The sequence below is a fragment of the Drosophila santomea genome, chromosome 3L (assembly GCF_016746245.2).
Source record: "Drosophila santomea strain STO CAGO 1482 chromosome 3L, Prin_Dsan_1.1, whole genome shotgun sequence".
Classification (NCBI taxonomy): domain Eukaryota; kingdom Metazoa; phylum Arthropoda; class Insecta; order Diptera; family Drosophilidae; genus Drosophila; species Drosophila santomea.
The window spans coordinates 16320512-16337646 of record NC_053018.2 but is presented as its reverse complement, the minus strand read 5'-3'; the positions used below and the strand labels follow the sequence as shown (position 1 = coordinate 16337646).

The 17135-nt window shown below is 40.6% G+C and overlaps 2 protein-coding genes across 4 annotated transcripts; one reads left to right on the top strand and one right to left on the bottom strand.

Annotated features, from left to right (window-relative positions):
• The first annotated feature begins 2415 nt into the window (after window positions 1–2415).
• Window positions 2416–3858, top strand: LOC120448940 (dynein axonemal assembly factor 10). The gene is made up of 2 exons (XM_039631184.2): window positions 2416–2810; window positions 2868–3858. The coding sequence occupies exons 1-2, from the start codon at window positions 2536–2538 to the stop codon at window positions 3718–3720; spliced, it is 1128 nt and encodes a 375-aa protein (XP_039487118.1). The 5' UTR covers window positions 2416–2535; the 3' UTR covers window positions 3721–3858.
• Window positions 3859–3941: 83 nt separating this feature from the next.
• On the bottom strand, window positions 3942–6829 carry LOC120448939 (tetratricopeptide repeat protein 27). Of its 3 annotated transcripts, none has more exons than XM_044006049.1 (5): window positions 6718–6829; window positions 6522–6649; window positions 6091–6461; window positions 5534–6036; window positions 3942–5472 (listed from the first exon to the last, which is right to left on the bottom strand). In XM_044006049.1, the coding sequence occupies exons 2-5, from the start codon at window positions 6583–6585 to the stop codon at window positions 4014–4016; spliced, it is 2397 nt and encodes a 798-aa protein (XP_043861984.1). In that variant the 5' UTR covers window positions 6586–6649; window positions 6718–6829; the 3' UTR covers window positions 3942–4013. The 3 variants fall into 3 exon arrangements, with proteins under 3 accessions (XP_043861984.1, XP_043861983.1, XP_039487117.1); XM_044006048.1 differs by having other exon boundaries at window positions 6522–6663; window positions 6718–6828; XM_039631183.2 differs by having other exon boundaries at window positions 6522–6829.
• Between the last annotated feature and the right edge of the window lie 10306 nt (window positions 6830–17135).

The window sequence follows — 17135 nt, the reverse complement described above, 5'->3', positions numbered from 1 at the left end:
CATTTCCCCCGATTATGTTTAGCTTCCGATGGATATGAATTGCATTCATGTTCATCGGTTGGACTTTGAGATTCCCTTGTTTAGCTTCGGTAGAAGTGTTGGCGCGGCAGTTGGCATATTTTTTATATCTCTTTGTTTAGATTTCGATTGTGCGGCATTTATTTATTTTTCTGTGGTGGAGGGGGAGAGTTGGGGAAGAATTGGGGCTGCAACATTTTCCATTTTCCCTACTGTGCGCACGCACATTTCCCTACTTCGCACAACGCAGTGGAAAGCAAGCAAGTAAAATCAATTGAAACATCGTTGATTGATCAACAATGATTTGAGAACTCGATGCGGCAATATTTATTCCCAGATAGACTTTTGTTTTAAATACAAAGGTTTTTTAAACATTAGTTATGAAAATAAATAAATATATAACTTATACATTTAGGTCTAAAATAAGTTTGTGTGTGTCCGCTTTCTTTCTCAATAGCAAATTGAGTATAGGCACATGATATGTGATATTTCCCGGTGTTATCACTAATCCCGCAGTTTCCCTAGTTGTTACTATAGAAATAAACTCAAGCCGAGACAGGTGTGAAATTGAGGGGTTTTACTCTTGTGCTCAAGGCCCTGATTATTGGCAATTTTTACAGCTCACGTATAAGTGATAAATTTTAAAAATAATCAGCGTAAATGACCGATTATTTGATAAACAATTCACAAATTGTATTTACTGCATTTGCTTTGTTCTGGAAAAACGAAAGGTACAATTTTATATTATCCAAACATTATTTATATATAGATTATAGAAGGTATACTGATTTAAATCTGGTTCTGTACTCATAACCAACAATTTGCACAAATAACCAAGGGGAATTTTTGTAGAAATAATTGCTTTTATAATTGTGCATTGTAAATGTTACATAGTACATTCATTTTTTTCATACCAAAAAACCAATTAGTTTCCATTCATTGTTTGTTTTCCTCAGAGCAGTAGGCTTATCAACAAATCCCAATAAATACAGGGTATTCCGAACGGGCGACGCGACAGGTTGGCAAAAAATCACCAATACGGAAGAACAAAATCCCATAACGCTTTACACACTATGCATGGATGTACATAGATGTACATATACATATGTACACCCGATGACTGTGTGTCAAGTGCAAGTGCACGCGAAAACAGCAAAAGTGGGCGAGGGCGGGGGGGTAAATTTGGGTGGAAGCAAGCAAATAAAAACAATAAAGCCAATGAAAAAGCAGCAAAGTACACAATTAACGTGATTGTCCCAAATTGACGAGAAATCGAAAGGCAAACGGAAGTTAAGAAATGTTGGGCAATGCGAATGAATGTGAAAATATGTCGAGAATGGAAGAATCTTTGTGGCTTTTACCTTATTAAAACTATGTACATTAATTTTTAGTTGGCACTCAATTCGGTTGCCAACGAGTACAGCTGTTGCTGTAGTTGTTGTTGTTGTCGTTTATACGCCGTTTTCGATTTGTTGGCACCTTCAACTTTCGATAGTGCCTTTGTTGTTGTATCACTTGTTGCCAATAAAAGATTGATTAACACTTTTCTGGCGCATGCATCGCAAATATATTGAACTTTGAGCACTCTTTAGCGACTTTTTGTTCCGCCAAAACGATTATCACTTATATAAAACCGGCTAAAAGGCCCGCAAATTGATAGCCCCCACTATAAGCTCGACTTTGTTGTTTCAATAATATTTATTTTCTCTTATTTAACCGCGCACGTTCATTATTTCTGTTTTTATGTTGAAAAGCGCCGCTTGCGACACACGTAAAAGTATTTCTTTGTCGTTATATATGAAAATGTTGCTGCCGTTGTTGTTTTTGTTGCTAGTGGGGGGTCGAACGCCAAAAAAAGATGCTCGCGCCAAAAACTAAGAATTTGGAAAATCCGCGACGGAAGCAAAACAGCGTCCGACTGACCCAGTAAAACTGAAGAAAAAAAGTTACGAGCTCACCAAGCGGGAAAAGCTTTGTAAGCTTTCCGATAAACAGCTGTTCCCGATGCCTCGCAATCTATCGGTATAAATATCGAACTCTTACATATTCTGGCTAATCGAAAATGTTTCTACTAAATAAATACAAAGTATGAACTATAGGCGAGACAATGTCAGACTACAAGCTCTTCCATATTTGTAGAACATCCATAATATGAAAATATCTCATAATTAACGACAGACGGATTTTGGCATCAGAACCCTGTCCATTTAGTTTATTCATTCATCCTATTAAAGGGAAAGAGCTATCAAAATTCCATAGTTCATGTTTTTAACGTTATTATTTTAGAACGTGTTGCATTATAGTGGAAATGCCTTAATTTATCTGTTCCTTCTTCGGATTTGGTATATTTTCGTCAGCTGATAGGTATTTTTAAGGCGCCACAAATACGGCTACACTAAATAAGAGGAAGAGGTAGCCATGACAACAAAACAAGTTGTTTCTGATAAATCCTTAACTTTTCACCGGCCGCTTTGGGAATAATAGCATAAAGTAGGAACCGAAAAACAGATCGTCGGAATGGACAAACCCCAGCTGATCGAGCACCTCCACGAGGCAGTCACCTACACGGTGTACGACACGAAGTGGGTGCCCCTTTCGGCCAAGTTTGTGGTTCTGGGCTCCAAGGCCAACGGGCACGGAATCATGGACATTTTCGAACTGAACCAGGATAAGCTGGTGAAGGTGAAGTCGGTGGAGAAGAAGGTGGCCTTCAAGTGCGGCACCTTCGGAGCAGCTTCGCTAAGGAACCGTCACATGGCAATCGGTGATTTCGAGGGCAGGCTGCAAGTTCTGTAGGCTTAATCCCGCTTAAAACCCTTCGAAACCCCTATGACATGTGTTCTTTGCAGGGATATGGAGCAGCCAGATCTTCCGGTTTACAATGTCAAGGCTCACAGCGGCATCATCAACACCATCGACGCGATTGGCGGCACTCAAATCGATTGTGGTGCTCCGGAAATCGTTACTGGCAGCCGTGACGGCGCCGTTAAAGTCTGGGATATCCGCCAGGGGCAGGCTCCTGTGGTGGACATGTCGCCGCCGCCGCAAATGGGCGATGGCATTAACAACAGCGGTGGCCGCCGGGATTGCTGGGCCGTGGCCTTTGGAAATACTTACAACGCTGAGGAGCGCATCGTTGCCGCCGGCTATGATAACGGCGATCTAAAGATCTTCGACTTGCGAACCCTTTCCGTACGCTGGGAGGCGACCATGAAGAATGGTATTTGTGGCCTGGAGTTCGATCGCCGGGACATTCCCATGAACAAGCTGGCGGTAACCACTTTGGAGGGCGGACTCCTTGTCTTCGATATGAGAACCCAACATCCGACCAAGGGATTCAGTTACGTGGAAGAACGCAACGCCGGACGAAGTGTGGGAACAAACGGCGTGATCAGTGGTCCAAAAGCCACTGTGTGGGTGGTTCGTCATCTACCCCAGAATCGAGATCTCTTTCTTACGGGTGGCGGAACTGGCTCTATTCGCCTGTGGCAATACGAGTATCCCGACAGGAGGGTAGTTGATGACTCCGATGGAAACAAGTTGGGAGTGGCTGGAGCACTTAACATGGTAAGTGCAGCCACTTTGAGCACTCAGCCGGTGCACTGCTTCGACTGGCATCCGGACAAACTGGGCCTAGCCGTCTGTGGAGCTTTCGATCAAAGCGTGCGGGTTTTAATTACCACCAAATTAAACACTTATTAGAAGGTGGACATCAAAAGAATCCCATAAAACAAATGCCTCATACTTGTGATACTGGATTATGGGTCAATCCTTAGGTGTATATTTTTATGAATATAATTTCATTGCACTTATTGCTAGACAATAAAAATAAATAATCAATCCGCTCAAAAGCTTCCCAAATCAGAAAAACTGGATCATCTGCTTGATCCTAAATATATTACAAATCAAAACATACAAATACATCAGTAATAAACACTTTCAAAAAAACTTTCTTTTTATTTTAAGGGAATTACAAAATCTTTCAGAGTTTATAACTAAGATCGGGACACATTCATTCGCTCCTGGACAATTTTTGTCAGATCCTCGATGCGCTTTTCCAGCTGATCCACTTTTGCCGTCTGTTCTGCCGGCACATCCACATTAATGGCCCTCTTCAATGCATTCAGACAAGATGTGCCCGCCAACCTGGCTGAATTTAGTTGAGAAGTAATCATCACCTCACTTTCCTCCTGGATGTGCTCTTTGATGGCCGCCACTGAGAGATCGCAGACCTCTAAGCAAAGATCCAGTGCTTTCAAGGCGTGCTCCGACTTGGTTTCCCAGCCCAAATGTTTCGGCGTGTATGCGCGATAAGATTTTACCAGTTTCTCTGCCTTTTTCAGTGGTGTTTGGGCCACCAAGGCTGCCAGTTCCCAAACAAGAGGCTCGTTACCATGTTGAATGCTCTGCTGTCCCAGCAGCTTTATGAGTCTCTTGATCAAAGCACCTGAGCCGGCGGGATCCTCCTTGGAAACTCCGTAAACAATACGGGTGAGCACTTCCTGATCGAGGTAGTGCTGCTTCAGCTCCGCCATGCGCTGGTAAGCCCGCATGGCGTCGTCCCAGTGCGAAGTATCCACGGACACCAGCATGTAGTTCTCCCAAACCTTCCAGTTACTGTAGTTGCACTTTAGGGCCTCGCCAAGAACGCGATGGGCCCGCTGTTTGTCACCCAATTTAATCAAAGCCTTGGCTAGATTGTTCCAGGACTCGAAGCCATTGGGTTCCAGGTGGGTGTAAGCCAAATAATATTTAACAGCCGGCTCCCAGCGTTCCAGTTGGATTGCGCAGTAGCCACAGCGCAAAAGAATCGCTTCCTGCAAGTTGTTAATCTCCAACGAAATCTCGAAGTGATCCATTGCCTGGGCATAATCTGCACTCCTGTAGAAGTGGTTGCCCCAATAGGCTTGAGCTTTTCCACTTGTCTTTTTGGAATACAACCAAGCCTGCTCGTAGAACGAAGGATCATCGATGGCATCGCCAAGAAGGCAGTACAGCAATGCCGTCGGCTTCTTCTCCAGCTCCTGCCTGATGATCTCTGCTGCCTTGTGACGGAGTTCCAGACTCGTGTAGCACTCGATCACCTGCTGCCAGGCGTGTATGCGAAGACAGATGTCCAGAGCTGTCTTGGTCATGCCCAAGGATCGCAGCAAGTCCACAAGCTGCAGCTGTACTTGCCACTTGGGACTCAAGTGGGCAGCGAAACCATAGGAGAGTCGGGATCGAAGCGACAACTCCTCCTCGGATGTGTCAAGCAGCTTGACACACTCCTCGCATTGTTTCCAGCTGCGCTCGACTGTCCTTCTTTGGTTCGATTCCTGAAGGCAGTTTAGCAGAAGGGATGACTGACGGACTTGGAATGGTCCGTGTTCCTGGTAGAGCAGCGTTTGTGTATACGGCTCCAATTGCTCATCCGCAAGGCGATCCTTGGGCGTCGAGCGTTTCAATTGTTTTCTGTGAAAGAAAAAAATGTGAGTATAGTAGAAAATTAATATAGATTATTGCCCATACTCACACCTTGGCCAGCACCAGAGCTTGGAGCACACTGGGAAGCGTCATAACTTCGTTGTCCTTCAGCTCCACAAAGCGTATCCGCTCCAGTCGCGTGTCATCCTCCAGCAGGAGCAGCTTGGGCAACTTGGTCGCCTCATTTGTATGGATGGCTGCAGGCAGAGGCTGCTGCTCGTTTAGTTGCTCAACCTTAAGGCAGAGCTGAGGCAGAGCCTTCTGCTGGAACTTGGTGCGTACCCCTAGTAAGCCCTCAACTTTCAGCTCCACCTGGAGATGCTTGCATAGTTCATCCAGTATTTGGGAGGCTATTTCAGAGCGATGAAACTGCAGGTAGCCATTAGCCAACTCCAGTAGCAGCAGTGACTGCAGTTCCCTGCTCTCAAACTGGTTGAAGTGAGCCTGCAGATGTCCAGCTGCTGACTTAAACTGCTCGTATAGGGAGGCCGCCAAGTCATCCAGGACATGCTGATGCAGACAGAGCACACGCAATCGCCACCAAATCAGAACCTATGCATAGTGCTCATTAATAAGCGAAAGTGAATCATACTGAAGCCCACACACCTTTGATTCTGGATGGCTTTCTAAAAGTCCCTGAAGAATTTCCTTGGCAATAAGTAATAGCTCTACAGATTTTACATTCGGATTCAGTTCCTCGCCACTGGCCTTCAGTTTCTCCAGTGCGTCGAGTTTCTCCAGTTCCAATTCACTATGGATTTGTTGGTACTCCTCCAGTTTGTCAAAGGGTCCAGTGAAATTGTTCTGAACAAAAGCGAAGATCAGGAGCAGGAAATCCTTGAGCTGTGAGGTGGGATCATCTTTCAAGCCTCGCTTGCCTTGCTCCTGCCAGCGTTGAAGGATCCCCCGGAGATCATCTACTGTCCACAGTTTTTGGCGGGTCCACAATTGACGCAGTGCCTCATCCGCTGGCAGATCTATGGGCAGTTATTATAGCATGTATTATAGGCAAACCATTTTGCTCGTTTATACTTTACCTTCAACTGCCACCGCATCGTTGAAATTGCATAAATAATATTCACTGAATATATCCGCCACCATTATAGAAAGAAATTGTGATGAAATTGTTGTATTGTTTGGACAAACAATCCACGTGCTTCACGTGCTATAAAATACCGGCTTGATTTAAGGCAAAGTTGAAACTTTATAAGAGAAACTATACTTGGTTCGTACTTCAGCAGTTTTTCAGGAATGAATACAACCTTAATTCAGCTGTTAAACAGTCATTTAAAGCGTGTTTCTAGAATGTTTTTAAACCGTGCGGATTGTTTATTAGTGATGGCAGTTCCCGAATATTGCGCAAATAATCAGCTGATACAATATATCGTTACTAAGGGCGGTAAACTTAAAGAAAATAAACTTGTTACTTTTAAAAAGCTGCTCCTTTTATCATTACCAAAAGTATGTTAAAGCTTATGTTATAAATAATAGTAGCAACTAAATATCTATTATATTATAAGTAAATTAATTTACACGCAATCGAAAAACTAGCAATAAGTCTTGGTCTAGATTCAACAAGTAATTTGAACTTTCGAAGGTATTGAAGTTCAGTATTAAAAATACCAAACGACCTGCACAAATTCGTTAGCCAACACTTTGTGTTGGCGGTAATTTCAAACTCATCCGCCAAGCAGCTAATTAAAAGCACAGGCATTATTTTTAGCCGTACGTTCGCTAAATCCGCCCTGCGCCGATTAGTGCTGCACTCAATTTCACATAACTAGACGGACTTACATCATTGACCAAGTCGCGACGGCGCCAGTGCGCAAGTTCATGTTTCATTTAAATTGCTTTTCAAAATAGCTGGCCGCCGCACTTGATTATTTACATAAGTCACATGAAGCGGAATCGTGAAACGGCCAAATTTATTTTTAAAGAATCTTTGTTATTATTGGGGGAGTGCAGGGGAATTACCGATGATAGAGCGCAGCTTTTTTTGCAATTACCAGAACACACAGTGACTAATACACTGGCGGAGGTAGATTCGAAAAGCTTGGTGGTATTTTATTTTTTACGTCTTAGCCGCCGCCGTAGCTTCTAAATTTAAATTTCACGGTCAAGGTCGTCGATTGGCGTCGCTATCGGAGAACGCGCTGTGTTGTGTTGCCGAGGGGGTGGTGGTGTGGGTGGGGTGGGGTGGTGCAATGGCAGCGAACACAGCCCCCCAAAACGCAGTACAGTTGCTGGCGGAGACACAAAAGAAATCGTATCTGGCAGATACTTTGTATATTCCGGCGAAACCCAATAGCACAAGATGCGATAAAGGGTATCAGTGCCATTTAATTGCGATGTGTGGGGCTATCTGCGAACACTTATCGCCGCACGGAATCTGATTGAGTTCAAGGCTGTCATGGCCAAACAAATCCGGTGGTTAGATAAGGGTGGTATTTCCCGTTACCAACTAATTGGACTTTAATGCGGCTTATTTAAATAGATTTTTCAAAGGTTCCACAAACTAGACTATACATTGTTATTGATTCTTAAAATTCAACAGTTTTTTATGTTATATTCCTGAGATTCAGCTAAGGTTTGAACTAAGAATAAAATGTACTAAGATACGTTTATGTATAATGTTTCTCAGCCTGCGTCAATAAGTTCCTTATTATGTTATGTATAATGCCAATTTTTAATTTTTATTAAGCCAATTTTGGCTAATATTATTGGCCTTTAAGAAGCTGCAAGGCTAATGCATTCCCATAAATAATTGTATTTAAATTATTTGTATTGCTCTCTTTTTAAACTTAAAATTCAAATTAAAAACTTTAAGACATGAGCTTTTTTAACGGCTTGCTTTCTTTCGTCTCTTAAATTTATTTCAAATTCAAAATCCACCACGCAATTGAAAGAGATAAAGCTTTTTTTCTCTGCAATAAAAGGTACTCTTTACTGTGCCCTATCTCTTTGAATTTGTCGTTTTCTGCTGAGCTTGGCTTAACTCGTCAGCCAAAAAGTTGTTGCCATTTTGGCGCGATTGTTCCGCTCTCTCCCTCTTTCTCGCAGTGCACTCTCTCTCACGCCTGCGTTGCATGGCCAAGTGCACAGCGCATTCAAATGCACTCGATTCGAATCCGGTGAATTGCAGCCGGCACGCGGCTTCCAAGTGGACGTCATCATGACCCAAAACGGGCAGTTCGGTTTTATTTTGTTTTTATCTCCATGTCGCGTTGCTAGGCTGCAAAGGTGCACGTCAGGCATGAATAATGCAGATACAAATGCCCGCACACAGATACAAAAAATACAGATGCATGCATGCATTGCAGATACGCAAATGGCTAAAGTGCAAATCAAAACAATAGTGAATGAGATCCTATTTATATCATTTTATATCATTTGTTATTTATATGTATATCATATTATATTTATTTAGGAACAGGAATAAAATAATACAGTTTTGTTCTTTTAAAACAATATATTCTAAATATTAATAAAAAAATTATTTTTATTTAAAATCAAAAACATGAGTTTGTAATTTATTTATTTTGTAACTCTTATTTAATTTAAAACAACACTATTAATAAGTTCATAGCATTATACACTTTTGCATATGAAATATTGATTAGGATTCCTAATAATTCTTCAAGCAAAGTTTCTTTTCAAAACAAAAGAACATTTCAAGCCCGTCTAGAAATAAATAATCCTGTAGTTTTTTTTATTCGTTTAACTGGTCCACATAAATAAATTGAAGTTCTGAGCTCAAAACATTTGTTCGCTGTCTCCAACTCTATTTATATTTATTTATATCTGTTTTGGTCGGTTTAATTGCATTTCGGCTAATTTATATTTTCTTATTTTTTTTTTAGCCTTTTGAATGTTTCTATTTGCCTGTTTTGCGTGCAGCCCAGCCGTTCAAGGTCGTTCGGGTTTTGTTTCAATATATTCGTATTTTCTTTCTTTTTTATTTTTCAAAGCTGTATTTTTGTGTGCTTTTGTTATGGCAAATAAATGCAAATAAATATAATTTGTTTAAGCGTTCATTTTTACTTGTTGCCCAGCAGCGCTCGCCTGAAATAATTTAATTGCTGTGACATAAAAGCCAGCCCCAGTTGCTCAAACATTTGGCTGGAGTATGGATACTCGATTTGTGTGCCAGCTTTATTTTCTGATTTTCTCCCCCCTCGTTTCATTCCGCCGCGGAATCGATGTCAGTGGGTTTCCATGTCTCCGGCGCCGGCACAACATTTTCAGCCTCAAATCAGTTTTCACTTTCGCGCCGCAACTTTCACGAAACTCTGTGCCCCACTCGCCGACTGCCCCTTCTGCCCCTCGTGCCCCTTGTGGCCAAAAGGCGGTCTCAAAAGGCTGACTTCGGGGTCAAAAGTTTGTGCTAGATTTATTAAAATTTGTGCTTTTTAAATACTCATAAAATTGGTTAAATGCGCAACGATGTAATTAGGTTTTGACGAAGAAATTATTTACTGCATTCCAGCATTTCCCATTTCGTTGCAGCTTTCGCTAGATGTAAATAATTGCATTTTTAACTGCTGCACTTTGCAGTTTAGTTGTCTTTTGCGTTGAAAGTGGCACAAGAGCGTTTGGCAAAAAGTTGCCAATTTGAATTATCGCCTTTCTTGTTATTAGAAGTAATAAAAATCTTCGAAAATCCTCGTTTGTTTCTAATTTATATTTCAGGATCACTAGAAGAGTCGTTTTGTCCTCTGAAAGTTGTCCGTTTGTCTGTCCGTATGAACATCAAGATGTAGGGAACTGAAAACTAGGAAACTGGAACGTATTGAATTTCTTGTTGATTTTATTAATATATTTCTTTCCCACTTCAATCGAGATTTCAGAAGAATTCGGAAGTACTTCCCTCCCAGTTTGAGGAACTAGCGGGTATCAGATAGTCGATTCACTCGACCACTCTCGTGTTTTTCTTTGTGGATTCAAGATCGATGGTCTTCTTTTCAGTTCATAGGAAAACTCATAACAAAACACCATCCAGCCAACTCAATCGACAGACTGCCCACGCACATTTGGCCTTGAGTCATGCTTTGATTTGACCTTGCCCGTCTATTAGGAGGTACAATTTCTTGTTTGCCATTCGAGACGCTTGATAAACTGCTTGATAAATTTTCATTTTTCGCTGGCTGTGTGTGTGCTGGCTGCGACTAAAATGCCACACAACGCATGCTAAAAAGTTCTACCGAAATTAATTATTTCGCACTTAATTATTCAGCGCGAGCAGCTCAGAGACGCGGCGACCTTGAGCAGCCTCCCCGCCTCCCAAACCGCCCCCTCACCGCCCCGCCCACTCGCGAACGGCGGCTACTCGTTTCTGGTTGCGATCAAATAACGACTGCCAAGCAAAAAAGGCAGAGCCAAAATTTGATCATACTTGGACTTCCACTGCTGAACGGATAACAACATTGTAGCGATTGAGTGACAGTTGCGATCTTTGAAAATAGTTTCTGTCTCGGGATGGGAGCGCTGAAATAGAAACACCACGAGCTTAATGCGCAATTGGCTTAAAGGTGCTGATTGCAGCAAATAATATTAAATATTTAATATTTAATATTTAAGCATCATAGCAAAGTGATGAGCGAAGCACAGTTGGGAAAGTAAAAGATCATAGTCGTTTAAAATCCGAAATTCATCTGGATGAGCTGTGAAAATACCAAGTGACGTTTTGTACACTTTATAAACTGCAAATCTTGCAGCAATTAGATTTCGATACAACTGAGAAATGAATTAAATACATTTTGTGTCGAAGATGTCAACAATTTAATTAGAATTCTTAGGAACGTCAATTCGAATTCAAACCATTTATTTGCTTGATGGATGAAACATGTCTGTCACCCTCGTATTTAGATATTTGTATGGATAAATGTACATATGAAGATATTCCATTCACTTGACTTTTATAAAGGTATTCCATTCCCTTGACTTGCAAATTGTATAGTAGTACTCTATTCCTCAGAAAATATCCCAGTTGCGATCTACGTTTTAGTCGGAATGGATTACGCATTTGAGCCCTGTGAATCCCATTGCAGTACAAAGCTGGCGAATTACCTAAGCACCATTTCCCATTAACTTTTAAATGGTATTTTCGCTGTACTTTTATTAGTTGTGAATTTCACACTGGCAGAATGCAAGCTCATTTCGTGTCATAATATGTACACCTAGATATCCACCTGCCAGCAAAACTCTTTTCCCCTCGAAGCTTGTGTTTTATTTTTTTGTTTTTGTGTTATTCTAAGGCAGAATGCTCAGGTCGACCTTGAGCAATTATTGCTTATTAATACGGTTGCTATACGAGTATACGAGTATATGGTTTTATGGCTTTTTGTCGGAATCGCTTCGTTCCTGTTTCTCGGCCACTTGTTCCATTTCTATTTTCCATGTTCGATTTTACGCGCGCGTCCAGAAGTCGTTCATCATGCGAACTCTCTGAATTAGAAACTATTTATTGTATTAATCAATTTGAGGTGCACACGTGTCGTTGTTTGTGCGAGAGCTCTAATAAATGTCGAAATGAAAACAAAGGTGCCATATGGTATATGCGATTTTATATACATATATATGCTCGATCTTAAATCGATTAATTGGAGCATTAAGTGCTGAAGAACGATTTCCAGCGGAAAAGGGGAAAATCCTTGAAGCCACATAAGCACAATTTCATCGTAACAAACTTAATATGTAAATAAAATGAAATGAAATGGAACGAAAGCAACAATTAGAGGAAGGTCTCTGAAATAGCGTATAATTCCGTTTGAGATAACAATCACAATAAAAATATTTTTAGTATCCTACCCCAGTGTTTAAGTGAAACTAGTTCAAGTGCAAATAAATAATGACCCACAACTATTTCCGAGAAAAATGTTATAGTTTTTTTTTTGTATTTTTAGATTAAAGGATTCTGTATTTGTAGTATTCTTACGAACTTTTCGAACGACTAAAAATAAATTAATAATAATTTGTGTTTAACTTATAGGCGAAAAAGGTGGAGCTTTCTCTTTGGTTAAGGGCTAATGGGCACGAGTGCAATATGCAATTAGTTCAAAGGGTCACACGGCCGCGATTTGCATGGCATTCGCAGGCTTAAATAAAGTAAAATAAAATCGGCGCAAAAAAAGGGTTTCCATAGATGGTAAATGTATTGGCTTTGCATTCCATATAATTAATGGAAATTGAAGTGCATAGTAATAAGTGCGCTTTCTGCACTCCAGCTGAATCAGATGCAAGCTGCGTCACATATACCGCTCTCGCTCTGTCTACGACTGCCCCTCTCTGTCGCACCGCTGTTGCCGTCTCTTTCTGGGCAATGTCCCTCCTGTTTTCGCCCTGTGCATTTTGAGTTATTTGCGTCGCTGCTGGCGTTTTTGAGTTTAGCGGCCTGCCGCATTTTCAAGGACGCCGCGCGCTTTTGTTTTGTTATTGTCTGGAGTAACTCGGTACCTTATAAAATAACAAAATAATATATATATACTAAAAAGCTAAATAAAAAAAAGTGCATTGAAATCAGCGAGTCAGACATTGGCACGGAATTTTAAATATCATTTTTTCCAACCAAATGTACTCGAACTTTGCATTCAGCTGTATGTTTATTTTCCAATTTTATTTCCACCAACTGAATTACTTTGCGACGTTTGTTTTTGCCTCGCAGCTTATTTACTTAGAATTTTATGGGCAAACTGATTTATTTTGCAAAATATTAGCAAATAACAGCAAGGTGAAGGTCGGCATGGAAAGTCCCCCGGCCCGGTACCAAACAACACATTTCTATTTATCTAATTAACAAAATTAAAATCAACAAATGCCACACTGAATAATAAGCGATAATTTAGCAAACAGCAAAAGCAGTCGGCAAACAGAAACTGGCATAAAAAACCGCCTCGAAAACCGCTTTGAAAAGAAAGAAGCACATAGGGAACAAAGTGAGCTCACAATTCGGGTTTATGGCCAAGGTCAAGGACGCCACATGACAATCAGAAAAATACGAGTATAGTACTCTGAGGCGGAGGAGTACAATGAATAAGCGAACTGAACTGACCTGAAATGAAATCAAACTGATTATGGGCCAGTCTGACGTCTGACAGAATGTCGAAAGCGAGCGAAAGCTAAAAGAAAGCAGAGGAACTTTTTGGGGGATAAGAACTCTTCCACATTCTACACTTCAGAATTTGAAGATGGTAAGGTGTGCGATTCTCAGGACAAGCATTTGAAAATTAATATTTATAATATTTACATTATATATTCTTATTAATTATTATTAATATATATATTCTTAAATTTTAACTGTATTTATTTGCCACTGAATTCTTATCATAAGCAATCAGAAGAAGGCACATGATACACATAAGATATTGAAATAGTTTAGGGTGCAGCTCATTGAATGGCACTATATTATTTAATAATAATAAATAACTAAAATGTTTCGAGTTTGTTACTTTCAATGTGACAGATTTCGTGTGTGGCAGAAGTATTCGAAACACCTACATTTAGTCACGACTCACGGGCATTGCTCATGCGTCTTGAGCTGCGAACTTGACATTTTCCAGATCAGATGCCGCCGTTCCGAGCAGAATCCGCAGATTAGGCCGTGGCTCTTGGCCATTTAAGCCCGTTCAGCACGGCGCCAACGTGCGGCAGACAGAGACGGGGATGGAGCATCAGAGTGTGAGAGCGAGAGGGTCGTTTCCAATCACACAACGAGTCATAAAATAAAAGATCTGAATAATCAGCGCTGGGGGCTCGCTCGTGCTTTTAATTAATGAGCTGAACTTGGATGGCGGTGAGTAGTTTTTGTATCTGTTTATTTGTTGTTTCTATTTTTCCAAAGTCATTGCAAAGCGGAAGCCAAAAACGCTTGACCAGCAGCTGTCGCTTATCGTTAATCGCTGTGCCGATGATCTTTTCTTTAGCCCCCCTTTGCCCCTCTGCCCCTTTAGCCTTTTGCCTTTTTGGCGCCAAGGGAAGTGGGCGCTACTGGGGGGCTTAATTGAAAGTGCAGACAGCGCTGGCTAAAGAGCAGATTCTAAAATCAAATCCAGCAGCGAGACACAGTAAAAAGGCATTAAAATGTATACAAAAGAAAAAGCAAAAAGCGCACAAAAAGCAAACAAAAAGCAAAGCCAGAGACAACAAAATCAAATACACTGTTCAAGGTTAGGTTATCACATTGCCAAGATCAAGGTTACGTTTTTTTCTTTTATTTTTTTTTTCCCTTTTTTGTGAGACGGACGTTTGTCGATAGGTGTGTGTGTGTGTGTGGCTGCGAGTCCAATTGTGCGTCTGTGGGTGTGAGTATCTGTGTGCGCAGTGGTTGCCGTGCCAGACAGAACGTCGATAAATTCGCGAACCTGCAAAAAGCTTCTCAAGTGAAAACTGGCTCAGACTTAAGTAATAATTATAATTGGCTGCTGCTCTGAGAAGGCCTCCTTTCTGCTGGATTCTAACATTTAGGCTCTTCGGATAAATACATCACAAATACTCTAATGGATGCCTAATACCCTATAACCTAATGCAATATTTTTTAATGGATATCTAATGCCCTATAATCTAATGGAATATTCAGCCATGTTTTTAATTTTTATTCCATTTTATATTACATTATTCCAAGCTATTTTTAAAATGATCTATATCTAATGATTATATATCCAAATACTGCAAATTAGTTAAACATTTTCTTAGTTAGATAAATTTTAATAAGACAATTAATTCAGTAATTAACGGAATTAATGCAACGCTAATTGCAACGGTAATAGCCTTCTTATTTAAATAATAAACAAGTACGCACACAATATGTTTGTAAACTGAGCTGATTTAATTGTTGCTAAATATTTCGTCATACATATAAAAAGAAAAACAATATTTTCAGTTCAACCACACGGAGATAATGAAACTGATCATCTGGATTTCACCTTTGAACAAGGAATATAAAATAAATAATATTTACTCACTTCAATGCTAAAAATTAAAGTAACTTTTTGGTATTTTATTTAGCTAATTGAGCTTCTTTATATTTCATTAAATATATAGAAAAATAAAATTATTCAGAATTCTTTAGTATACATTTAAGTATTATTAACTTAAAGAACAAAAATTGTTTTAAACTTATTTAGAATTCTTTAGTATTCATTTAAGTATCATTAACTTAAAGAACAAAAATGGTTTTAAACTTAATACAATTTTGGCAAATTATCGAATTAAGGTGTTATCTGCAAACGAATTTGGCAAATCCAATCTGCGGCACTAAATCACTTAGCGCTCTTTGTTGATTATGTTAACGCTTTTAGGGGGTTAATAAATAATTTCGCTGGTTTGGCTGTGATTAATTGGTGGAGTCGTTGAGGAAGTTGGCCGCGATAGATGGGCTGTCCCCACCATCTGAAACTAAGGCTGTCACTTGTCATTGGGGGCCGAGGAAAACTGAAACTGAAACCGAGTTCGAGTTCGAGATCGGAATTGGAATCGTAAATCGCGCTGATAAGCAAACAAGCGACTCGAAATCGGAAGTGGCTGTATAACGGTGTACGGTGCATATCCATATGAATGAATGGCCGGCCGATCGAGAGGCGAATCATTGAGATATGCGAAGGAAAACTGGTTCCGATCATATCGGATCGGATTGGATCGGAATGGATTGGATCCGGGGGTCGGCCGTGATTCGTTTATGCGGGCGACTCTCGACTCTCGAATGCTTCTTGGCTCGCTTTTCCCATCTCGGCCAGCCTTCTGAGCCGATCTAGCCAATATAGCCGCTCAAGTTCAAGCGCCCAACCCAAATCCGTTGGATCTCCGAGTTGGCTAGTTGGCCAGATAGTTAGATAGTCAGATGGCAGATAGATGGACATAAAGACCGAGGGACAGGCCTAAGGTCAGTCGGAGTGAAGCCGAAATCGCTGCGGCTGTTTAGCAACGCCCAGATCCAAATATTGACGCTCTAAATACCCAAATACCCGCAGAGCCCTCGCAGTGCGGAAAAACCTTCGACAACACCTTGACTTCAATTTTCGGTGCGCCGTTGTTTGCCGTTGCTTGCTCTTGGTTGTTGGCAAAGTTGTTGCTGCAAGTATCGTTGTTTCTTGCTGCTGCTGTAGCTGTAGTTGTAGTTGTAGTTGTAGTTGTTTGTGGCAGTTCGTTTTCTTCTGCCGAACTCGTGGCCCCACCAAACTTGACCCAATTCCACGGCGCTCTTCATTGTGCGGCTTCAAGTGCCATAAATGTGTGACCCTGACCCAAGTCTGGATCGGTCCACCAGACTGGGCACATTGATGGTTTGGGAGTGGGAGAGGTTTCACATATGGATTTTATTTGTAATTCTGGACAGGAAGATGAAAAATATTTGCATATTTCTACAACTAGTTGTGTCATTTACATTCTCACAAAGTCTAAAGTAAAAGAAAGATCAATCTTAAGATATGAAAAAGAAACCATATCTGCTCTCATGATCACTAAGTTTAAGCTTATGTGAATTTTACATTTACAATGTATAAGAGTCCGTATTTATTTAAACTTAGTAATACCTTCGATATAATAAAATATATTTGCTATCTAAATATAGTTCAAATCATTATTTTCTGAAATGAAATTAATTCTTTCGTGTTCTGAAATGAACACAATGGCCCGCCCTTAAGTAAATAAGTAAGTTTCCT

What these genes read in the sequence shown, in the direction of transcription:
- LOC120448940 (XM_039631184.2), top strand. Translation starts at nt 2,536, where the DNA reads ATGGACAAACCCCAGCTGATCGAGCACCTCCACGAGGCAGTCACCTAC. An exon ending in GAGGGCAGGCTGCAAGTTCT is followed by an intron (nt 2,811 to 2,867) that starts GTAGGCTTAATC and finishes TGTTCTTTGCAG; the next exon opens with GGATATGGAGCAGCCAGATC.
- LOC120448939 (XM_039631183.2), bottom strand. Translation starts at nt 6,585, where the DNA reads ATGGTGGCGGATATATTCAGTGAATATTATTTATGCAATTTCAACGAT. An exon ending in CGATGCGGTGGCAGTTGAAG is followed by an intron (nt 6,462 to 6,521) that starts GTAAAGTATAAA and finishes AACTGCCCATAG; the next exon opens with ATCTGCCAGCGGATGAGGCA. An exon ending in GCTCTGGTGCTGGCCAAGGT is followed by an intron (nt 5,473 to 5,533) that starts GTGAGTATGGGC and finishes TTTCTTTCACAG; the next exon opens with AAAACAATTGAAACGCTCGA.